General features: G+C 33.1%; 1 protein-coding gene across 5 annotated transcripts in view; it reads left to right on the top strand.

Annotated features, from left to right (window-relative positions):
* The window catches only part of LOC138305912 (uncharacterized), a 30,934-nt gene extending 6,075 nt beyond the window's left edge, over positions 1 to 24,859 (top strand). The window contains exons 4-17 of one of the 5 annotated variants that reach the window (XM_069246188.1): positions 1,457 to 1,528; positions 5,094 to 5,187; positions 5,652 to 5,734; positions 7,860 to 7,931; positions 8,663 to 8,807; positions 10,337 to 10,492; positions 10,801 to 10,836; positions 11,829 to 11,861; positions 12,729 to 12,746; positions 14,645 to 14,746; positions 15,367 to 15,384; positions 16,603 to 16,620; positions 21,343 to 21,526; positions 24,763 to 24,859. In XM_069246188.1, coding sequence (XP_069102289.1) covers positions 1,457 to 1,528; positions 5,094 to 5,187; positions 5,652 to 5,734; positions 7,860 to 7,931; positions 8,663 to 8,807; positions 10,337 to 10,492; positions 10,801 to 10,836; positions 11,829 to 11,861; positions 12,729 to 12,746; positions 14,645 to 14,746; positions 15,367 to 15,384; positions 16,603 to 16,620; positions 21,343 to 21,526; positions 24,763 to 24,814 — 1,083 coding nt within the window. In that variant the 3' untranslated portion in view covers positions 24,815 to 24,859. Of the gene's footprint in view, positions 1 to 1,456; positions 1,529 to 5,093; positions 5,188 to 5,651; positions 5,735 to 7,859; positions 7,932 to 8,662; positions 8,808 to 10,336; positions 10,493 to 10,800; positions 10,837 to 11,828; positions 11,862 to 12,728; positions 12,747 to 14,638; positions 14,747 to 15,366; positions 15,385 to 16,602; positions 16,621 to 21,342; positions 21,527 to 24,762 lie in introns of all 5 variants that reach the window. The other 4 variants (XM_069246191.1, XM_069246190.1, XM_069246192.1 and 1 more) reach the window with 4 other exon arrangements.
* The last annotated feature ends 1,564 nt before the right edge of the window (positions 24,860 to 26,423 follow it).

The following is a 26,423-nucleotide window of genomic DNA, read 5'->3' as shown; positions in this document are numbered from 1 at the left end:
TCCAAGGTTGTGGGATGTGGCAGTCATGAGGTATGTTGACTTTTCCAAGATTGTGAAATGTGGAAGTCATGAAGTATGTAGAGTGTTCCAAGATTGTGAAATGTGGAAGTCATGATGTATGTAGACCGTTCCAAGATTGTGAAATTTGGAAGTCATGAGGTATGTAGACCGTTCAAAAATTGTGAAATGTGGAAGTCATGATATATGTAGACTGTTCAAAAATTGCGAAATGTGGAAGGCATGAGTTATATGTAGACTGTTCCAAGATTGTGGGATGTGGAAGTCATGAGGTATGTTGACTTTTCCAAGATTGTGGGATGTGGAAGTCATGAGGTATATGAAGACTGTTCCAAGGTTGTGGGATGTGGAAGTCATGAGGTATGTTGACTTTTCCAAGATTGTGAAATGTGGAAGTCATGAAGTATGTAGACTGTTTACAATTGTGAAATGTGGAAGTCATGAGGTATGTAGACCGTTCAAAAATTGTGAAATGTGGAAGTCATGATATATGTAGACTGTTCAAAAATTGTGAAATGAGGAAGTCATGAGTTATATGTAGACTGTTCCAAGATTGTGGGGTGTGGAAGTCATTAGGTATGTAGACTGTTCCAAGATTGTGAAACGTGGAAGTCAAGAGGTATATGTAGACTGTTCCAAGGTTGTGGGATGTGGAAGTCATGAGGTATGTTGACTTTTCCAAGATTGTGAAATGTGGAAGTCATGAAGTATGTGGAGTGTTCCAAGATTGTGAAATGTGGAAGTCATGATGTATGTAGACCGTTCCAAAATTGTGAAATATGGAAGTCATGAGGTATGTAGACCGTTCAAAAATTGTGAAATGAGGAAGTCATGATGTATGTAGAGTGTTCCAAGATTGTGAAATGTGGAAGTCATGATGTATGTTGACCTTTCCAAGATTATGAAATGTGGAAGTCATGAAGTATGTAGACTATTTCAAAATTGTGAAATGTGGAAGTCATGAGGTATATGTAGACTGTTCCAAGATTGTGGGATGTGGAAGTCATGAGGTATGTAGAGTGTTCCAAGATTGTGAAATGTGGAAGTCATAAAGTATGTAGAGTGGTCTAAGATTCTGTAGTATTCCAAGCTTGTGAACTTTGAAAGGCATGGGATTCGTTTTTTCGGATTTTTAGAATATTGGTACATTGGAATTCCATGAGGTAATATGATTGTCGTTGAAAAGAGGGATTGTAAAACTCCTCAAAAAGTAATAAATGACTCTTTAAATGTGAAAACAAAGACTTAAAACTGACAATCCAAGTTAAAATGGTTTTTCTTAAAATAAGAACAAAATGCAGATGATCCCTAAATTTCGGCCCGATAACTCAATTTGAAATAAACGTTGACGTGGAGTTGTCAGTACTTATCATCTATATCCGAAAACATGTCTCTGCTATGCACGTTGTAAATAAAAATAGATGTATTATACTTTTAGACGTGCTATGGAATGAAATATGTAACGACAGATTCGCGCATCTTCTACAGGTCCGGCTGTCAGGCTAACTCAGTAAGTAGGCTATGTTTACATGTGTAGTTGAACTGTACCTATGTTAGGCAGGGATCTAGGGGGGTCCACGTGCACCCTCCCCCCAACTTAACGAACCAATGTTTTTTTGAAGCCTTATGACCCACTGATAACGAAATCGAGAGGTAACATTGAATAAACAACTTGAACTTGAACTTCCGGTTATGACGTCATCAAGAAGACCGCCATCTCGAATTTCACTAAAGATTAAAAAACAGTCATAACATCGACAATTTTCAACCGAAGAAGACAAATGAGGCATCAAAATGACCACAATAGAACAACAAATGCATATCAGGATCAGTTATTTTTATGCAGGAAATGAAAAAATCGAATTTTAAGCTCAAAAATGGTAATTTTAAGCAAGTTTTTTTTTATGTTTGGCTTGACAGCAAACTATTATGTCAAGAAATTATTTTATTTTTATTTGAAAATGTTCTAAAACTGTGATTGGTCTTCTTAAACTGTGATTGGTCTAACTATCTTTTGAATAGCTGGACCTAGGTTTTAAATATAGCCGTGAATATTATGTTGATCAGATTGAAAAAAATATATCTATGAGTTTTCTATAGGTGTAGTTGTAATGCTACCTCTGTGAATATATGTACATCATGTTTTTATTAAGATGTATGATTATACTATCTGTTGATGTCTGTAGACATGTATGATACTATTTGTTGATTTCTGTAGATCTGTATGATACTATTTGTTGATTTCTGTAGACATGTATGATATTATGTATTGATTTCTGTAGAAAATGGTCTTTAAACTGTGATTGGTCTAACTATCTTTTGAATAGCTGGACCTAGGTTTTAAATATAGCCGTGAATATTATGTTGATCAGATTGAAAAATATATATCTATGAGTTTTCTATAGGTGTAGTTGTAATGCTACCTCTGTGAATATATGTACATTATGTTTTTATTAAGATGTATGATTATACTATCTGTTGATGTCTGTAGACATGTATGATACTATTTGTTGATTTCTGTAGATCTGTATGATACTATTTGTTGATGTAATGTAGACATGTATGATACTATTTGTTGATGTAATGTAGACATGTATGATACTATTTGTTGATGTATGTAGACATGTATGATACTATTTGTTGATTTCTGTAGACATGTATGATATTATTTGTTGATTTCTGTAGACATGTATGATACTGTTTGTTGATTGATTTCTGTAGACATGTATGATACTATTTGTTGATGTATGTAGACATGTATGATACTATTTGTTGATTATTGTAGACATGTATGATATTATTTGTTGATTTCTGTAGACATGTATGATACTGTTTGTTGATTTCTGTAGACATGTATGATACTATTTGTTGATGTATGTAGACATGTATGATACTATTTGTGTTGATGTATGTAGACATGTATGATACTATTTGTTGATGTATGTAGACATGTATGATACTATATGTTGATGTATGTAGACATGTATGATACTATTTGTTGATGTCTGTAGACATGTATGATACTATTTGTTGATTTCTGTAGACATGTATGATACTATTTGTTGATTTATGTAGACATATATGATACTATTTGTTGATGTATGTAGACATGTATGATACTATTTGTTGATGTCTGTAGACATGTATGATACTATTTGTTGATTTCTGTAGACCTGTATGATAATATCTGTTGATTTCTGTAGACATATTTGATACTGTAGACATGTATGATACTATTTGTTGATTTCTGTAGACATGTATGATTATACTAGCTGTTGATACTATTTGTTGATTTCTGTAGCCATTAATGATAATATCTGTTGATTTATGTAGACATAATGATACTGTAGACATGTATGATACTATTTGTTGATGTCTGTAGACATATATGATACTGTAGACAAGCATGATACTATTTGTTGATTTCTGTAGAAAATGGTCTTTAAACTGTGATTGGTCTAGCTATCTTTTGAAAAAGCTGGACCTAGGTTTTAAATATAGCCGTGAATATTATGTAGATCAGATTGAAAAAAATATATCTATGAGTTTTCTATAGGTCTAGTTGTAATGCTACCTCTGTGAATATATGTACATCATGTTGTTATTAAAATGTATGATTATACTATCTGTTGATGTCTGTAGATATGTATGATAATATCTGTTGATTTCTGTAGACATATATGATACTGTAGACATGTATGATACTATTTGTTGATGTCTGTAGTACATATATGATACTGTAGACATACATGATGCTATTTGTTGATTTCTGTAGACATGTATAATCATACTATCTGTTGATACTATTTGTTGATTTCTGTAGACATTAATGATAATATCTGTTGATTTATGTAGACATATATGATACTGTAGACATGTATGATACTATTTGTTGATGTCTGTAGACATGTATGATACTATTTGTTGATGTCTGTAGACATATATGATATTATAGACATGTATGATATATTTTGATTGAGACATTATGATACTATGATTGTTGATTCTGTAGACATATTGTAACTTACTATCTGTTGATTTCTGTAGACATGTATGATACTATCTGTTGATGTCTGTAGACATGTATCATGTATGATCTATTTGTTGATTTCTGTAGACATGTATGATATTATGTATTGATTTCTGTAGACAAGTATGATAGTATGTGTTGATTTCTGAAGACATGTATGATACTATCTGTTGATTTCTGTAGACATATATGATACTATCTGTTGATTTCTGTAGACATATATGTTACTATTTGTTGATTTCTGTAGACATATATGATATTATCTGTTGATTTCTGTAGACATGTATGATACTATCTGTTGATTTCTGTAGTTATATATGATACTATGTGTTGATTTCTGTAGACATATATGATATTATCTGTTGATTTCTGTAGACAGATATGATACTATTTGTTGATTTTTGTAGACATATATGATACTATTTGTTGATGTCTGTAGACATGTATGATACTATCTGTTGATTTCTGTAGACATGTATGATACTATTTGTTGATTTCTGTAGACATGTATGATACTATCTGTTGATGTCTGTAGACATGTATGATACTATTTGTTGATTTCTGTAGACATGTATGATACTATCTGTTGATTTCTGTAGACATATATGATACTATCTGTTGATTTCTGTAGACATAAATGATAATATCTGTTGATTTATGTAGACATATATGATACTGTAGACATGCATGATACTATTTGTTGATGTCTGTAGACATATATGATACTGTAGACATATATGATACTGTAGACATGTATGATACTATTTGTTGATGTCTGTAGACATATATGATACTGTAGACATATATGATACTGTAGACATGTATGATACTGTAGACATGTATGATACTGTAGACATGTATGATACTATGTGTTGATTTCTGTAGACATATATGATACTATTTGTTGATTTCTGTAGACATATATGATACTATCTGTTGATTTCTGTAGACATATATGATATTATCTGTTGATTTCTGTAGACATATATGATACTATCTGTTGATTTCTGTAGACATATATGATACTATCTGTCGATTTCTGTAGACATGTGGAAGAACCAAACGTGACGACCGCACGCTGTGTAAAACGTGTTGTTATGGCAATTTCTGTAATCTGGAGACATGTGACCAGCCTGTCCGTAAGTATGATTTACAACCGTTGTATTAGTTTTGAATTCTCTAAAATTTAGTATGTCTGTAAGAATAAGTTCTGAATTTCTCCATAATTTAGCATGTCCGTAAACTATCTCTGAGATCTTCAGTGGTATAACTGTAATTGAGACAAGATACATTTTAGTCACTTTTGGCATACTTCTGTTGTAGTTATGTTTGATACTTTTGTACTTTCATTTTGATAATATCTCCATTTAAGAAAATGCATTAACAAATCAAACTATTTTCCTTGATTCTGCGATTTTTATGAGCTCTGATTAACGCACATATCGAAAGCATATAATACTTAGCATTTACCATTTCTCGTTGACCCGTTTAACTTTGCAAATGTATAAGCTTTCGTATTCTATTTATAAGAATTCTTTCCATTATTTTGAAATTAAAGGGCAGGTGTTGGCTATGTGATTACCGGATGTACATTTGATTTCAGCACTAAAACACCGTTGTCTGGCCTGTGACTTTGTCATTAGTCCAACGGACTGTGGACTGTCCAAACAGTGTGATGATGATGAGGTCAGAAACTGTTTTATTTTATATTATTTATATATTAGAGGTCAGACAATGTAACGAAATGACAATAGGGTGAACTGAAAACATGAATAAATGTGTACGCTGGGAGGTACAAATACGGTGTGAATGATTTCAGAATGTTGAACTGAAAATCACTTTAATGAGTTGCGATTGGTTTACTGCAATCCACAGACACAGATTTATTACCGATTGGTTCACTAAAATAGTTATGTTTTCTTTGTTTTCATCAGAAACATATATTAGAGAGATTCGCATCTTCGCCATTTTTATGATCGGCAGATGTACCTCTGTATGTGCTTAGGGATTTTTAGATAGACTCTTTAATAGTTAAATAAAGCGAAATAATTTTGATATGTTATAAAAGTAGTACTTTTCAAATGGTTTGAGTACGATTTTGGAAAGAAAAAAAAATATTTTAAATTATTTTTTAATTAAAAAACATGAACTTCAAGTTTTGAATATCTGATTTTCGAAAAACTAGGCAAAATTACTTTATTTTCAAGCTTTCAAAAATCATATTAAATAACATTAATCGGGAAAACAGGTCACATCAAACCATGATATAATGTTTAAACTTTGTGCTGATGCAAAATATCATGTTTAAAAGAATACTCTTAAAATAAGTTAGCCAAGGGAAAATCCTTTTAAACCGGAGGTCCCTTTGCCTGTCAACAAAGACAAAAAAGGAGTTTCCAATCTCACTCTATATATATATTTCTGTTTTCATACTAAATCTGTCATTCTGATCGGCCAATTATTTTTTCATTTAAGCATTGATGTCACTATTTTTTAATTTTATCGGGGCATGAAAAAAAAAATTGTTTGCAAACTGCGTGAATCCGCGTAGCGGATTCTCACAAAAGTTTGCAAACAATTTTTCTTTTCATAACCCGATAAAATCAAAAAATAGTGACATCAATACTTATAATTAATTTTATACTATATTTGATCAAATGCAGTATGTTTAAATGTAACATTACAGTGGTTTTCAAGGGACACTTTTTTCCGAATCAATACGCAACGTCAATGTTTCTAATGTGACGTCACGATAACGTCGGGGTTTCGCGAAATTCTCGGATTTTTTTTCATAGTGGTATGCAAAAAAATATTGGCCAATCAGAAAGCCAGATTTGGTATGAAAACAAAGAAAAATTAATTATACCACTATGGAAAAAATGCAAGGATGGCGCGAAATTCCGACGTTATCATGACGTAACAATATCGTGACGAAACATTTGACGTTGCATATTGATTTGGAAAAATAATTTCCACAGTGATCATGTCAGCATATCATTTCGTCAGAGAAACATCCTTTTTTGGGGATGTGGATGTGGCGCAGTGGTAGAAGGCGAAGGTATGTTTGGCTAGGCGATTGGGTGCCGTAGATCGTGAGTTCGAGGCCCGGATAGGGCATGAGTCAATACATTGTCATGCTTTGTTAAATTGTGTTACTTTGATATTTAATATTTACTAGCATTTGGGATATTGTCGTACTATGCAACTTTGTTCTGAAAAAAAAACCCATTTAATTTTTACAAGTAGTCTGGAAAATTAATTATGAGCATTGATGTCACTATTTTTTTCTGTTTTATGAATGCTTAAATGTACACTGAAGATCACAGATAATCGATTTTATATTGGTGAACTCAAAATTAAGCATGAAAAAACATTGGTATTGAAACTATAATGTTGACGCTTGCATAAATTATTGTGGTTATAATTTAGCTCAATTTTACTTAAAAGTGTATGCCAATTGCAATTGAGGTGCTTATCTACATCTTTTTATTAGAACAAAGTTGCATAGTATGACAATATTCCAAATGCTTCTTACCATGTATTTTTTGTTACGCTACTTGATCACAAGAGAAAAATATATAAGTTTCTAGGAGTATTTTGAATGACTTATAAATAATGTGTAGCACAACATGGCCAATAACATTTTATAAAAAGATACTTTTCCCACGCTACGTATTCTCGAACCCTCTCCTAATTGTAGAACAGAAGTACCGCCTTACCTCTCACAGACTTAGATTATTCCAAATGGAATATTTAACTATAGTGTTCTAATACACAAATTGTATTTTAAATATTTTGTTTATTTGTACAGATTTGTTTTACGGAAGAGATTTACAATGTGAACCAGGAGAAACGATATCGTCTTGGCTGTGCAAGGGTTGATGTAAGATTTATTTTAAAATTTGGTTTTTGAAAGATTCTACATTGTACGATTTTTTATCTATTAAAAACAAAAGCAAACGAATTAGTATTTTTGTTCAATGATAAAAGAGACTTTCACATTATTACCATCAATAAAATGTTTTGAGCTTATTTTTTATTTATTTTAGAATAAAAAACATATATTTTATGATAATTAATTGCATGCCGAAAAAACCTAATCATGACACAATGCCCTATATCGAGTAATGTATTGATTGCGTCAACAAAAGCTAAACAAATTATTTTATGATTGTTTTTTTTGTTCAATAGACATATGCATACACGATTAAACATCAAGTAATGTACAAATGATAAATATTATTTATACTTTGACTGAGGTAGAGAATCTTGAATTATTCAAATCGTTTTAAAGAAGGAGCGTCAAACTTTATGGCAATTAAAACTAACTTTATAAACGTATGATTGGTCAAGGGTTTCATACTGTATAAACGAAAATATAAAAAATTGAAGTCATTCTAAGCATGTTCTACTGTTACCAGATTATGTTTGAAATATGATCAATGAAAGATCAAAATAGAAAATAAAATTGAAAATTAAGTAATTTACATAAACTTCGAATAAATCAGGAAAGAATACAACACACATCAATAGAAATACAAAATATTTTTTTTTATAAAAATACAAATATCCCCGAATATTTCTAATTGAAATGAAATAATATTTTTTTACCAGAGTTGTCGATCACCGCCTCCAGTTATTGTCGGTAAACGTAGTGAGATCTCAGCACGCCAGGCAATTAACACTCTGCCATTAAAAACAACATACTGTTCCAAATGCTGCTCGGGCGAGAACTGTAACAGAGAGCTTTGTGACGGAAGTAAGTCAAATAAACACTCATTATCTGATTTTTTTAAGTTGATATCGTAACAGCCATTTGTCAGTTGAATCGATTCAAATCTCTTTAATTGAAATCGTGAACGCGTTATCACTTTTGATACCATTTACTCTGTACAGTATCTTTGAATCACGTTTGTTGGGACACCAACCTCGTCATCTCTCCACCACTTTTATTTTTTGTATTTATTTTTTATCTTGTACATGTACAGACTTCATTACATCTCCACCAGTTTTACTTCTGTTTCTATTTCCAGGTAGTTCAGGTACAGACCTTGTCATCCCGCCACTATTTTTACTTCTGTTTGTATTTCAAGGTAGTTCAGGTACAGACCTTGTCATCCCGCCACTATTTTTACTTGTTTCTATTTCCAGGTGGTTCAGGTACAGACTTCGTCATCCCGTCACCACTTTTACTTCTGTTTTATTTCCAGGTGATTCAGGTACAGACTTCGTCATCCCGTCACCTTTTTTACTTCTGTTTCTATTTCCAGGTGGTTCAGGTACAGACTTCGTCATCCCGTCACCACTTTTACTTCTGTTTCTATTTCCAGGTGGTTCAGGTACAGACCTTGTCATTACACCTCCACTTTTACTTCCGTTTCTATTTCCATGTGGTGCAGGTACAGACCTTGTCATCCCGCCACCATTTTTACTTCTGTTTCTATTTCCAGGTGGTTCAGGTACAGACCTTGTCATCCCGCCACCACTTTTACTTATGTTTCTATTTCCAGGTGGTTCAGGTACAGGCCTTGTCATCCCGCCGTCACTTTTACTTTATTTCTATTTCCAGGTGGTTCAGGTACAGACCTTGTCATCCCGCCACCACTTTTACTTCTATTTCTATTTCCAGGTGGTTCAGGTACAGACCTTGTCATCCCACCTCCACTTTTACTTCTGTTTCTATTTCCAGGTGGTTCAGGTACAGACCTTGTCATCCCGCCACCATTTTTACTTATGTTTCTATTTCCAGGTGGTTCAGGTACAGACCTTGTCATCCCGCCACCACTTTTACTTATGTTTCTATTTCCAGGTGGTTCAGGTACAGGCCTTGTCATCCCGCCGTCACTTTTACTTTATTTCTATTTCCAGGTGGTTCAGGTACAGACCTTGTCATCCCGCCACCACTTTTACTTCTATTTCTATTTCCAGGTGGTTCAGGTACAGACCTTGTCATCCCACCTCCACTTTTACTTCTGTTTCTATTTCCAGGTGGTTCAGGCACAGACCTTGTCATCCCACCTCCACTTTTACTTCTGTTTCTATTTCCAGGTGGTTCAGGCACAGACCTTGTCATCCCGCCACCACTTTTACTTATGTTTCTATTTCCAGGTGGTTCAGGCACAGACCTTGTCATCCCGCCACCATTTTTACTTATGTTTCTATTTCCAGGTGGTTCAGGTACAGACCTTGTCATCCCGCCACCGCTTTTACTTCTATTTCTATTTCCAGGTGGTTCAGGTACAGACCTTGTCATCCCACCTCCACTTTTACTTCTGTTTCTATTTCCAGGTGGTTCAGGCACAGACCTTGTCATCCCACCTCCACTTTTACTTTGTTTCGACTATGATGAGGTAGCGTGCCAACAACTCATCGCTAGCGACCCGTCTCCGTGCTTAGACAGGAAAATTAAAAACCTGTTATGCCCACGGACATGTGGAGCCTGCAGTAAGTAACAACAATGATAGGGCTATAATTTGATAATCAAAGACCTGCATTGGTCTTGATAATGGACACTTTATTTAAAGTAAGCAGTGTCAGGTATCTAACAGTTTATTGCAATAGACAATAGAATGACATATTTAACTATTAAAGACAAATGCTATTGATTATTAAAACGAATGAATGATACCCACCTATTTACTTTAATTATGCCAAATTTATTTGTATACCTTTTTCTATTCGAACCTTGATAACCGCCATAGCTCCACTGAAATCTGCTGGGAAATACAAAATTTTAAATTATACATTTGTAGGTGGTGGCGGACCCATCGTTGGGTTGGGCACTACAGGTAAATAAGAATATTACTTGTATAATACTTTATTGTGTATGTGCCATTGATTTGTCTCTTTAAAGTATTATCCCCTGTTTTAACTACAATTGTTGTGACTTTTTGCGGCGTAAAATCCTGTATATACTACGTTATTTACAATATACACAACACTTTCAACAGTTATACCTAAGGTTAGAACTATGACGATACACACTTTATCAACTTCCCATTCAAATGCACATATGATGTCATATAGACATGCATTATAATATAATGCCACTCGTTTAAACACGTGATGCTACATTTATTGATACCATCCTGTCTGTCTACTAGGCATTATTTTCAGGCTTACATTATATTCAGACTAGATATATAACAAAGTTAGCTACCTTGCGGAGAGGTATCAGTTGTGACGTCATTATTTTGTAATCATAATTCACATTTTGTCAGAAAAGTATGACGTTACGCTCACAAACACATGCCGTCGCAACTAATACCTACACGAAAAGGCAGATTATTCCAATAACGCGAGTCGTTGTATATTTCCTGCCATTTTCTCAAGTACTGAGTATTAGTTGACTGAGCCAGATGGCAAAGCAGGAAAATGAATGCTCGCTAATAACATACATTACGCAGGAAGTTTTCCATTGGTTTTGTGTTGTAACCGCAACATAGTAGTATGTGTTATTAATGTTTTTAAGAAAATAAGAAAAAAAATCTTTTGGAAGCGTAGCCTTTACAGCTATAAAACAATGCCTTCAATGTTAAATGATTGTATCCCTCTATGGATCTCTGATCTCCTGGTTCTTATTGAATATGATAACTTTGTGTCTTGATTTTAAACAATAAGAGAACTAATTTTTTCCTATAATCATTTCAAGAGTTTCCATTTAGCCAAACTGAATTTGTCATATCTGTTTATGCCAATTCAACTCTGTGTGGAAATATGCCTTGGTTGATAAAGCGTTATTTTGATATGTAATAACTATTCAATGTGATGTACATTTCAGCGGCCCCGTCTCAGGCCAATACTACGAGCACAGGTAGAGTACAAACTAAGAATGTAATATCATTTCCACCAAAATCATCACCAAAAATTAGTTATTACGAGCAGTTTAGCATTTAAGTAAAGCACTAATATGCAAATTAATGTCACATCAGTAAATATTACACATATCATAGAACATTTTGTTAAAGATTTACCGCAGACGAATGTTTTTTTTTAAATTTCATGTTAAGGAACTACTTAAAATGTCAAATATGAATATCGATTTAGAAAAAAAATGACAAATTCAATTTCTTCGAAACTAAATCAGAAGATTTATAGCAATATTTTTGACCACAGTAGATTATATATATATACAATATATTTATCACAATATAATTATATGTATACAATATATTTAACACCATATATTTATATATTATATACAATGTATTTACTACAACAGATTTCTATATATACAATGTGTCTATCACAACCTATTTATATATATACGATGTATTTACCACAACAGATTTTATATATACAATGTATTTACCATAGCAGATTTATATATATGATATATTTTACCACAACAGATTTATATATATTTAATGTATTTACCACAATAGATTTATATATATATACAATGTATGTAACACAACAGATTGATATATACAATGTATCTAAAAGAACATATTTATATATATAATGTATTTACCACAACAGATTTATATATATATACAATGTATTTACCACAACAGATTTATATATATATACAATGTATTTACCACAACAGATTTATATATATATACAATGTATTTACCACAACAGATTTATATATACAATGTATCTAAAAGAACATATTTATATATATAATGTATTTACCACAACAGATTTATATATACAATATATTTTAAATCTCCAGTAACAACAGAAAAAACAGGTAATCCAGGATTTCTTTCATAAAGTTGTGCTAGCGGATTATAAAAAGTGTGATCATGTGAAAGGGTCATCTGTTCATTTAAGTACAGATCCAGAAAACCTTTGATTTGCTAACAGTAATAGTGTAAACGTAGACATTTACGTGAGGGAGTTGATAATTTCATCCCGATATATCAATGTTAACAGTAATGTGTATACTGTTCTGTACATAGAAATTGTACACCTGTAGTCAAGTTACCTACACGTACACCTGTAGTCAAGTTACCTACACGTACAGCTGAAGTTAAATTTCCTTCAACTGTAGTCGAGTTACCTACAGCTGTAGGTCAAGTTACCTACAACTATAGTCAAGTTACCTACAGCTGTAATCAAGTTACCTACAACTGTAGGTCATGTTAACTACAACTGTAGTCGAGTTACCTACAGCTGTAGGTCAAGTTACCTTCAACTGTTGTCAAGTTACCTACAGCTTTAGTCAAGTTACCTACAGCTGTAGGTATTGTTACATCGCTGAAGTTGTCGAGATGACCCTTAAAGATGCTCCACCGCTGGCATATTGTATTTTTTTCACTATCAAAAACAGGAGCAGGCTTCAGTTTCAAAAGTTACTTACTTTACACCATTACCACCGTTGAAAAGTTTAAGCTTCAAAATTTACTTCAAGATAAAAATAAAAAAAAAATGAATTGCATCCCGAACAAATTCCGTAGCACTATACCCTATATGGAATGAAGTAATTATTCCGCATGCACCAAAGGCAAAATAAATTATCTTATGTTATTTTTTTTGTGTTAATTAGGCACATCTTTACACGATTAAACACCAATTATTGTTCAAATAATAAATATCATTCATGCTCTGTCGGCGTTGGAGTATCTTTAAGATGAGTAGTTTTATTGTAGTTTTATATATGCTAGTTTGATATAAATATATTATTAAGGGATCTGCTAATTTATAGACACTCATATCCAGATCATGGGTTCTGCTAGATTAATATAGAACTTTACTAGTTTTTAAACATACATCTCTAAATTTGTAGATCATGGGTTCTGCTAGATTAATATATAACTTTGCTAGTTTTTAAATATACATCTCTAAATTTGTAGATCATGGGTTCTGCTAGATTAATATATAACTTTGCTAGTTTTTAAATATACATCTCTAAATTTGTAGATCATGGGTTCTGCTAGATTAATATAGAACTTTGCTAGTTTTTAAACATACATCTCTTCTTTTGTAGATCATGGATCCTGCTAGATTGATATAGAACTTTCCTAGCTTTTAAACATACATCTCTTCATTTGTAGATCATGGATCCTGCTTGATTGATACTAATTGATTAATGTGAACTAAATATTGTATTGTAGGTTATTTAGTTAGTTAATTGAAGCTATCTTTATCGTGTGTCCGTGTATTACTCTTTAAGTCTCTAGATACAATATATTCACTATACAAAACGTTAATTTTACCAGTATTAATAGACTGGCCACCAGTCTCTAGAATATTAAAAAACTTTGGCTTGATTATTTTTGAATACTACATGCCTGATTCTAGAGTTTTAATCTAGGGGGAGATAATCTAGTAAAGAACTGTGCTGTGCAAGTCTTAACAGTAACTTAGGGTCTAGTGGCCAGTCTACTGTATTATAAAAGCATATGTATACTTACCAATGGAATTACTATAATGTATCAGCAGACACACTTTTATTAACAAACAGTTACGACATAAATATGCCGTAAATCAGTTTTTAGCCTTTTAGTTTTATGATGTTTAATATATTGAAATGCGATAGAATTCAATACAATAATAACCAAAGAAGCAGACAATAAATGTCATACCGCTCATAATTTCAATAAAGTCGCATATATGTAAAACATATTGATATATCATTTGATGTAGGATGTTTCGATGCTGGGGATCGCTGTGATATCGATGCTGCAACAACTTCCTTGATTTGTAATATTCAACCTCAACTCTGTAACAAAACGTGCGGCATTTGTGGTAAGTAAACTAAGCCTCTTAAAAAATTAAAAAACCTTGCGGACTTTATGGTATGTAAAACCAAACCTCTGTGAAAACAAGTGCGAGCTCTGTGGTAAGTAAAACACGTCTGTGAAAAAGCTTGCGGATTTTTTGGTAAGTAAAACATCTATGTGATAAAACTTGCGGGCTTTGCGGTAAGTAAAACACTCTGTGAAAAAAGTTCGGGTTTGTGGTTAGTAAAACACCTCTGTGAAAAAAAGTGCGGATTTGTGGTAATCAAAATTAAACCTCTGTGATAAAAATGCGGAATCTGTGGTAAGTAAACCCGTGAAAAACCTGCGACCTGTGTGGTAGGTTCGTAAATATTTTATTTAATGGGTTTTAATCATTCTAACTCATATAGGTTATTGTTATTACCATTCTTATAATTCAATATTGGAAATAATTTACAAAAAATTCTAATATATCATCAATTAAACAAATTACAAACGCCGTAAAAACCATGTGTAATAATAACAGTATGGTGTCACAGTACCCCAACGTGCCATCTAGAAAGTAAAAAAAAAGAGAACATATTTCGCCGCAATAGTTTATCATGGTATAAATTACATTACATTTTTTTTTTATTTTCTTCGCAGGGTCTACACCATCACCAGGTAAACATTTTATTCTAGCTTTCTATATACATTTACAAGATTTATTTTCTATCTAAGCTTTCTCTTATGTGCATAAGCTTTCTTTATCTCTTAGATACATTTATTGTAACGTCATCCATGGTGTTTGTGTTCGACATACAATGTAAACCCAACAAACTTATCAGCTTGACTTGTGTGTATTCATTCTCCATCATAACAAGCACATCGTATACACAAAAGGTGATGACATCATAGAACCGGAAGTTACGTTTACAAGGGAGTGTCTATTATGGGGAGAAACCATTATTGTAGTTTCTATATTACCGTTTTACATTCTATTTAAGTTTTCTTTATCTCTGAGATACATTTATGAAAGTGTTTGATTTCTATATAAGCTTTAAATTTCTTTATCTCTTAAATAAATTTATGAAAGCGTTTAATTTCTATATAAGCTTTCTTTATCCCTTAAATACATTTATCAGAGTATTTATATTCTATATAAGCTTTATTTTTTTCTTAGATACACATTTATGAAAACATTTACTTTCTATTTAAGCTTTCTGTATCTATAATATACATTTGTGAAAGCATTTATTTTCTATCAAGCTTTCATTTTCTATCAAGCTTTCTTTATCTCTTAAATACATTTATGAGAGTATTAAGTTTCTATTTAAGCTTTATGTATCTATAAGATACCATTGCCTATCATATAAGATTCTATGATCCGATTTGGCTTTTGTGTTGATCCTCTATATAATACTTACTAAACAGTAATAGATATATATAAAGACAGATCTGATAATATTTCCAATAATCGCAATTGTGATAACACATCTTCCCTCTTTGATAGCAATGATAATATGTTTATGAGTAAAATATAATCTTACATGGGTCTGTCAAGTGGATAGGGATATCTCAATTCGAGTTCAAGATTTTGGCTGGTCAACCCAGGGCTTGCCGAGGGCTGACGGCCAATATCTTTCACTAGGATGAGGGTTGAGATATCCCTGTCCACTTGACAGACCAATTTTTTATTATTTTTCTCCAATACCTCAGAGAACAATTCAGTTGTTAAAAAAACTGTTTTCAAATTATCTCATCACAAACCCTGTAAAAACAGGTGTAACAGGTACCCCAACGTGCCATCTAGAGAGTACAAAAGATACATACATGTATATTTCGCCGCAATAGTTTATCATGATATAAATTGCATTACATTTTTTTTTATTTTCTTCGCAGGGTTTACACCATCACCGGGTAAACATTCTATACTAGCTTTCTATACACATTTACAAGATTTCTTTTCTATCTAAACTTTCTCTATGGTACATTTATGAGATAATTTACTTTCTATATAAGCTTTCTTTATCTCTGAGATACATTTATGCAAGCATTTATTTTCAATCTAAGGTTAGGAAAAGCGTTTAATTTCTACATAATGTCTTTATCTCTTAGATACATTTATGAAAGCGTTTAATTTCTGCATAATGTCTTTATCTCTTAAATACATTTATTAGATAATTTTATTACTATTTAAGCTTTCTTTATCTCTTAGATACATTTATAAGAGAATTTAATTTCTATTTAAGCTTTCTTTATCTCTTAGATACATTTATGAAAGGGTTTAATTTATACATAATGTCTTTATCTCTTAGATACATCCATGAGAATATTAGGTTTCTATTAAAGCTTTCTTTATAGCTAAGATACATGTAGAACTTTTGCCTATTGACGATTATATGATCCGGTTTGGCTTTTTTTGCTCTACTACATAATACTTACTGAACAGTAATAGAGATATACTAACACAGATCTGATAATTGTTCCAAAAATCTCAATTGTGATAACACATCTTCCCTCTTTGATAGCAATGCTAATATGTTTATAAGTAAAAGATAATATTACATGGGTCTGTCAACTGGACAGGGATATCTCAATTCGAGTGAAAGATTTCGGCTGGTCAACCCGAGGCTTGCCGTGGACTGACGGCCAATATCTTTCACGTGCATGAGGGTTGAGATATCCCTGTCCACTTGACAGACCAATTTTTGATTATTTTTCTCCTATACCTCAGAGAACAATTTAGTTGTTAAAAACTATTTTCATAGTATATACATCACAGAGACATCCTCAACAACAGTTTACGTATGTATTGGTGACGTCACATCATTGTCAGGTGCATGCGAGCTGTCTATTCCTTACGATGGTAAAAGACAGAGTTTCCCATCCCATCGGACAGAGATATCTGCACTTCCGGTGAGGGAAAGATTTCTCTGTCTTACCCAGGACAAGACAGTCTGCACGCGTATAACATATTCGTGCGATAAACCGGAAATTGTAAAACGTCTTGCATGATTGGATAATCAATAGCATACTCTAAATTTACCTAATGATAATCGTAATCGGAATCCCACCTACCTTCATATATATTTCGTTGATGTTTACTTGGTAAAAGACACAAAAAAAAAATAAAAAAAATACAAAATTTGTTAGTATTTCTATGACTGTGAATATTTTAAAATGACTCCGATTCTTGTTTGTCACAGTGCAACAAGTTTAACAAAGGAAAATAGAAATATTTGAGTTGATTTATTTATTCTTGGGTTTTTAATCCCGAATTTGTAGTTTTTAACAATTTTGGGTAAATTACACAGTCTTAGCAGAAAAAGAATCATTCCCTACCTAAATAGTGGGGAGGAGAAATAGGTTACCATGTACCCCTCGAAACCTCATGTTTCGAAACATGGTTTTTAGGACCGGTATGATGTCTAGTTTCGTTTTATGCTTGTTGCCATTGACAACTAATATCCTATGGGGGTCATATGGCGGCCATCTTAGATTTCAGTTATCAAAAAAATGGCCAAAATCCAACTTTCGCATATACGTACATAGATAGAGAACCAGACAACACACAGAAAAATAAACACATCTTTAAATATAATTGTAACATGCTGGATACGATAAAATCACAATAATGACGTTACGTCTTTTCAGTTTTGTGAATTGGCGGGAAATTAATGAATTCTTCAGCTTTTTTCATTGGAAAAATCATTAAATTTCATATTTCTCGTCGCAAGAAAACTTTTGAATGATAAAACACCTTCTGGAAGTCATTTTGAATTAAACTAACCCTTGTGTAAACATATTTGTACAAAACAAATGTACTATGAAAATGATAGATCAAATAAATGAGGTGGAAAAAAGAGAGAGACATCCCCCTCCCCACACATATACACCGAGAAAAAATGATAAAAACTTAAATTAAAACTCCATATATTCTGGCAAACACATTGTAACAGTTATTCTGAATTTAACTGACTCTTGTCTAAACATATGTGCGTTATAACATGATAAATGTTCAATAATTATTATTATTATACCTCATGTTTATAAAAGTGTCTGTGATTAGTTGAAACACATGACATGGCAGGGAAATAAAACGTCGTATTTCTCTCGGGGGAATAATAAAAGACTCTTACATATGTGGATACGAAGGATAGGGATATTTACCCGAGGATCACAAAATGTAGTCAAACACAAGGCTTGTCGAGGGTTTTGCAACATTTTTTGATCCCGAGGGTAGAATATCCCTATCCTACATATCCACTTACATTTGTATGAAAGAGTATTTTTCTTTCATACCTCGACGTTTTATTGCAATTTTACAACTATAATATCCCGCCATTTTGAAATAAATTAGAAGAAATCCGCGACTGGAAGTCAATTTTCCATACATGGAAAAAATTACGTGATATTTTGATCACAAATTCTATTATTTGCACCTTTTATAGTAAAACCAGTCATATTTGTGAAAAATATGTTAAAAATTTACAGAGGAAAAAGAGATTTTGTTGACGCCGTTACGTCACGAGGCTTTATTGCATGGGTAGCCATGCAATACAGCCTCAGGCGACATAAGTGTATTGCCCTAGACCAGCCAGTATAACACCCGTAGGTACAAAAGAAAACATCGTATATCCCTGGAGCGCGTGCCCCTATGGTGACCGCCCGTCTTTCACACGGAGTTATCTCCACTTCCGATTGTACAACAATGACGGGCGAAGAGTTAAACGTCATTTATTACTCATCGCTTCTTCTTCCAAAAACAATAAATTCATCCTTTTATAATGCACACATATTTAGGGGGTAGTCCATTTCGCTTCTTCTGCCAAAAACCATAAATTTATCCTTTTATAATGCACACATATTTAGGGGGATGTTCATTTCGCTTCTTCTGCCAAAACCCATAAATTTATCCTTTTATAATGCACATATATTAAGAGTCAGTTCAATTCAGAATACCTGATACAATTTGTTTTGCCAAAATATATTGACCATTAAAGTATTCATTTTTTTCATTTTTTTTTGCGTTATTTCTTTTCGGCGGAGGGGATTCCTTTCTTTTTTCCACGACAACCATGCGATCTATCTTTTCATAGTACACATATGTTTACACAAGGGATAATTATTAATTATTTTCCCGCCAATCCACAAACCTAAGAGACGTCACGTCATTGATATGATTTTCTGTATGAGAAAACAAGAGGAACATCCACAAGATACGACAAGAGCTCCGGAAACCAAGGTTGTCTCGGCTACAGGGGCGCTATTGGAGGGTACAAAGGGCTCCCGAAACTTCTATTAGAACCCTGCCCACAAGGTTGAATGGAGGGAATGCATACGCATGAATCTCCTTACAATCCAGAGTGAGAGAGCACACAGCCGTTTGGTCCTGCACTGGAGAGACAAATGTTGGCAACTTGTTGTTGGGAAGTGGCGAAAATGTCAATTATTATACTGTTTTTTTTTTTGTGAATTTATCCTTTTATAATGCACATGTTTAGATAAGAGTCAGGTCAATTCAGAATAACTGTTACAATCTGTTTTCCCGTAATATATGGAGTTTTAAATTCTTGGTGTTTTTTTTTTTTTTTTTTTTTTTTTTTTTTTTTTTTGCATTTTGGGGTGTTCCTTCTCTTTTTTCCAACCTCATTCGTGCGATCCATCTTTTCATAGTACATATATGTTTACACAAGGGTTAGTTCAATTCGGAATGACTGTCAGGTGTTTTATCATTGAAACGTTTTTCTTGTGATGAAAATTATGACATTTATTGATTTTTTTCAGTGAAAAAAGCGGAAAAAAATCCCGCCATTTCACAAAACTGAGAAGACGCCACGTGATTATTTAGATTTTATCGTATTCAGCATGCTTCTGTCATATTGAAAAATGTGTTTATTTGCCTCTGTGTGTTGTCTGGTTCTTTATCTATGTGCGTATATGGCAATGTGTGATTTTGGCCATTTTTGATAACCAAATCAAAGATGGCCGCCATATGACCCCCATGGAACATCAGTTGATAAAGGCAACAAGCATAAAATGAAACTAGACATCATATCGGTCCTAAAAAACATGTTTCGGAAAACTGCCAGCGGGGTACATGGGAACCTATTTCTCCTTCCCCACTAAGAGAGTAGAACTGGAAAATCTCTACCCTCGGAGGCGATTCATGGCAGTCTAACACTCGGCAAGCCTCGGGTTAAACAGTTGTGAGTCACTTCCTCGGGTAGAGATTTCTCTGCCCTACCCTCAAGGCAGGGAAAGACCCTATAAATATGTTTACCCCTTTCTCAAATACTTGACAGGGTTATCCCGCACTATTAGCGAAAAGATAACCTTGTCGTTTACAGGGGTATGAAAAAGACAGCTCACACTTGTGACGTCCTCAATACATGTGACGCATTGGGATGTTTCTTAATAAATGCATTTCATGATGTTTCGTATAAGACAAAAACAAACAAACATGGGTCTGTCAAGTGGACATGAATGTCTCAACACTCGTGGCAAGCCTCAGGTTGACCAAACAAAATCTTTCCCTCGGATTGAGATATCCATGTCCATTTGGTAGACCCAGGTAAGATTATATAGTATAGGAGAAATTATATGATTTAAAAGTCACAGCACTATTTCATCCCACAGCTCCGACATGTAACGACCCGATCACGCCCTGCCAGTGCCAATACCTGGACGAACAGTTACACATCTGTGACGATCCGGATCCAAACGTCCAAATGTTCTGTTGTTATTATTGTAAGAAGAAGAAACAAATCTACACCTGTCCGGACAGTCAATGTGATTCTATAGAACAACAGGAATTTGAAAGGTATTTTTGAACAGATTGAAGTTTTATGACAGGTATTTATAGATCAGAAGTTTCACAGGTATTTATAGAACAAGAGCTCGAGTTTGACATGTATTTATAGAACAGGAATTTGACAGGTATTTATAGAACAGGGATTTGACAGGTATTTATAGACAGAACAGATTTATGAACACTAATAGTTTGACAGGTATTTATAGAACAGGAGTTTGACAGGTATTTATAGAACAGGAGTTTGACAGGTATTTATATAGAAGGTATTTATAGAACTCGAGTTTGACAGGTATTTATAGAACAGGAGTTTGACAGGTATTTATAGAACAGATTGTTTGACAGGTATTTATAGAACAGGAGTTTGACAGGTATTTATAGAACAGGATTTGACAGTATTTCTGAGCACTAAGATGTTGAAATATTTATAGAACAGGAGTTTATGAAAGGTATTTATAGAACAGGAGTTTGACATGTATTTATAGAACAGGAGTTTGACAGGTATATTATAGAGCACTAAGAGGTTGACATATTTATAGAACATGAGTTGATAGATATAGAACACTAAAACGTTTGACATGTATTTATAGAACAGGTAGTTTGACAGGTATTTATAGAACTTGATTGACAGTATTGACAGGTATTTATAGAACTTGAGTTTGACAGGTATTTATAGAACAGGAGTTTGACAGGTATTTATAGAACAGGAGTTTGACAGGTATTTATAGAACAGGAGTTTGACAGGTATTTATAGAACTTGAGTTTGACAGGTATTTATAGAACAGGAGTTTGACAGGTATTTATAGAACTTGAGTTTGACAGGTATTTATAGAACAGGAGTTTGACAGGTATTTATAGAACTTGAGTTTGACAGTATTTATAGAACAGGAGTTTGACAGGTATTTATAGAACAGGAGTTTGACAGGTATTTATAGAACAGGAGTTTGACAGGTATTTATAGAACGAGTTTGACAGGTATTTATAGAACAGGAGTTTGACAGGTATTTATAGAACTTGAGTTTGACAGGTATTTATAGAACAGGAGTTTGACAGGTATTTATAGAACTTGAGTTTGACAGGTATTTATAGAACAGGAGTTTGACAGGTATTTATAGAACTTGAGATTGACAGGTATTTATAGAACAGGAGTTTGACAGATATTATTGAACTCTAGTTTGACAGGTATTTATAGAACAGGTATTTGACAGGTATTTATAGAACTTGAGTTTGACAGGTATTTATAGAACAGGAATTTGACAGGTATTTATAGAACAGGAGTTTGACAGGTATTTATAGAACAGGAGTTTGACAGGTATTTATAGAACAGGAGTTTGACAGGTATTTATAGAACAGGAGTTTGACAGGTATTTATAGAACAGGAGTTTGACAGGTATTTATAGAACAGGAGTTTGACAGGTATTTATAGAACAGGAGTTTGACAGGTATTTATAGAACTTGAGTTTGACAGGTATTTATAGAACAGGAGTTTGACAGGTATTTATAGAACAGGAGTTTGACAGGTATTTATAGAACAGGAGTTTGACAGTATTATAGAACTAGTTTGACAGGTATTTATAGAACAGGAGTTTGACAGGTATTTATAGAACAGGTATTTATAGAACAGGAGTTTGACAGGTATTTATAGAACAGGGTTTGAAGTTATTATAGAACAGGAGTTTGACAGGTATTTATAGAACAGAGTTTGAAGGTATTTAACAGGTATTTATATAACTTGAGTTTGACAGGTATTTATAGAACAGGAGTTTGACAGGTATTTATAGAACAGGAGTTTGACAGGTATTTATAGAACAGGAGTTTGACAGGTATTTATAGAACAGGAGTTTGACAGGTATTTATAGAACAGGAGTTTGACAGGTATTTATAGAACAGGAGTTTGACAGGTATTTATAGAACAGGAGTTTGACAGGTATTTATAGAACAGGAGTTTGACAGGTATTTATAGAACAGAGTTTGACAGGTATTTATAGAACAGGAGTTTAATTTATAGAAGATTTGACAGGTATTTATAGAACGAGTTTGACAGTATTTATAGAACAGGAGTTTGACAGGTATTTATAGAACAGAGTTTGACAGTATTTATAGAACAGGAGTTTGACAGGTATTTATAGAACAGGAGTTTGACAGGTATTTATAGAACAGGAGTTTGACAGGTATTTATAGAACTTGAGTTTGACAGGTATTTATAGAACAGGAGTTTGACAGGTATTTATAGAACAGGAGTTTGACAGGTATTTATAGAACAGGAGTTTGACAGGTATTTATAGAACAGGAGTTTGACAGGTAATTATAGAACAGGAGTTTGACAGGTATTTATAGAACAGGAGTTTGACAGGTATTTGATAGGTTTTCATAGAAGTTGAGTTTGACAGGCATTTATAGAACAAGTATTTGACAGGTATTTATAGAACTTGAGTTTGACATGTAATTATAGAACAGGTATTTGACAGGTATTCATAGAAGTTGAGTTTGACAGGTATTCATAGAAGTTGAGTTTGACAGGTATTTATAGAACTTGAGTTTGATAGGTATTTATAGAACACAATGAGTTTGACAGATATCTATAGAATAGGAGTTTGACAGTTATAAATAGAACAGGCGTTTCACAGATACATATATAAAGCAGGAGTTTGATAGGTATATAAAGAATAACAAGAGATTGTCAGGTATTTATACTACATGAATTTGACAGGTACATGTATTTATAGAACACTTTTTACAGAGTTTTACAGATAATTACAGAACAGGAATTTGATAGTACAGTTATTTATAGAACAGAAGTTTGACATTCTATTCTTAAATCACTCCCAAGTTGATATTGCGATTGAAATACCAGACTTAAAGTGAATAGTCGGGCAAAGAAAACCTTAAGAAATTATACTGGATACATTCACACCATCTTAACCGACTTAAGCCATCCTTGCCCGACTGTTCACTTTAAAGTTCTTCCGGAAAATGAAGTTGAGCCATTCTGCATGTATATCTATATTACTTAGCACGAAGCAAACATTTGAAATAATTAACATATCTAATATAAGAATTAAGAACCTTTGATTCGGTCCATATGGTGTTATAACACCCTAGTTAAATAACAAGTAATGAACCCGGGCTACGCTCTTGGTCATTATTTAATTCTACCAGGGCATAATAACACCATATGGACCTCAGTAAAGGTCCATAATTGATATTTATTTTATCTAATATAATTGACCATGATTTTATCCTTACAGGATCCAGAACCAAGGTATCAGCATTACCTGCCATAGTGACATTCATGCGTAGATACTGTTCAACGTCAGCAAATACAACTATTTTTATATACAGGGATTCTCTGTGTTTGTTTTTATTGTTACCTTTTGCTTAATATTGATTAGACGTGACAAGATTAAATTATGAACATCATCATTCAATGCATAAGCATGACATAGAGACCAACAGACTAAAACATGGTCAAATAAGGATTGTCATTTGATGGCCGAAGGTAACAATGCCAGCAAGTCTTAAAGAGATAATTCAGTGAGGCTAATTCTGTTAAATAATAATTAACCAATTGCAACATATGCATACATGTATTGTTCTACAATCCTTATGAAACATGTAACAAAAATTATTGATAAATTCCATGACAATGTTAAATATTTTCATTGATACCGTTGAAATTCTTAATGGCATAGCAATACGATCATCAGGTTCAAATATATACTGTACAATATGTACCCTGTACCCACACCTGAGTAAATGTCACAAGTTAAAAAATGCAATACATACATGTACTACTGAGGATCCGGAGTTGATAATTTTTTTAGACAGGAGTATGTGCATGATAAGGTAAACATAATACAATAAGAGCTCTTTCGATAGTTCTAGACAAAAGTTGTTTTTCTCCACAGGCAAGGACAAAGTTCGGCATACAAGATGTCTGATCACAATGTGTAATGGCGGACAGCAAGCAGGTTTGAACATTTCACACATAATTCTCCAGTGGGCGTTTCTAGCATATCAAAGAAAAACCAAATAATCTGGCTTCACTCCATTAATAAGAACTGTTGTGATAGTGATACAAAGGCTACCTTGCCAATAAGATGAACGTTATATGAAAGACTGTGAGAAACTCCAGATAATTAAATGACAATAATACCCTTCTTCACAGGAGATTATTGTATCAATATTTTGTATTTAGTGACCAGTATTTCTACCTGATATAAACCCCCTCAACCTGTAATTCCTCTTATACAAAAACACTGTGTTAAATGCCAGTGGTACAGCACATTGTAGTGATAATGTATGGTCAAACATTTACTGAACGTTTTTGGAAGGGAGATAACTTGTACAAAACCTGTTTGAGAACAACAAAGCTTGCCTTTAGCAGCTATTAATGATCCATGAGCTTATCATGCAAGTACATGTTTACCCAGTGAGCTTCTAATGATTCTCAAAATCATGTGTTTTACCACTAAAATGAATGTCCATATCCGTAAGTCTAAGCTCCTATAGCAAATTAAGGCAGAAATCAATGTCAAGCACAAATTGGCGCCTTATAATTAGGCATCTTGAAATTTTTTAATGCTCTACTTTTTCATTCTGATAATATTTGTTCATACTGTAAACCAACTTTCTTTCGCAGCTACTTAATTTCACGATTTCCATTTCAAAACAAGTTCGCGAAGATTAACATTTCTAGATTTTGAAAAATGACTGGACTTTCCTATCAGTAACAATGATGTAGATGTCAGTTCAGGGAGATAAACTTTCGCAAATATATTTGGATTGCAAAATTTGCGAAAATAAATCGCACAGGAAAGAAAGTTGGTTCACAGTACACCAAAAGCAAGATTTACAATCCTATATGAATGTAGAAATAAATATCAGGTGTTAAGAATAACAGTTTTTC

The sequence above is a fragment of the Argopecten irradians genome, chromosome 13, assembly GCF_041381155.1.
Source record: "Argopecten irradians isolate NY chromosome 13, Ai_NY, whole genome shotgun sequence".
Classification (NCBI taxonomy): Eukaryota; Metazoa; Mollusca; class Bivalvia; order Pectinida; family Pectinidae; genus Argopecten; species Argopecten irradians.
This window is presented reverse-complemented; position numbering and strand designations above follow the sequence as displayed.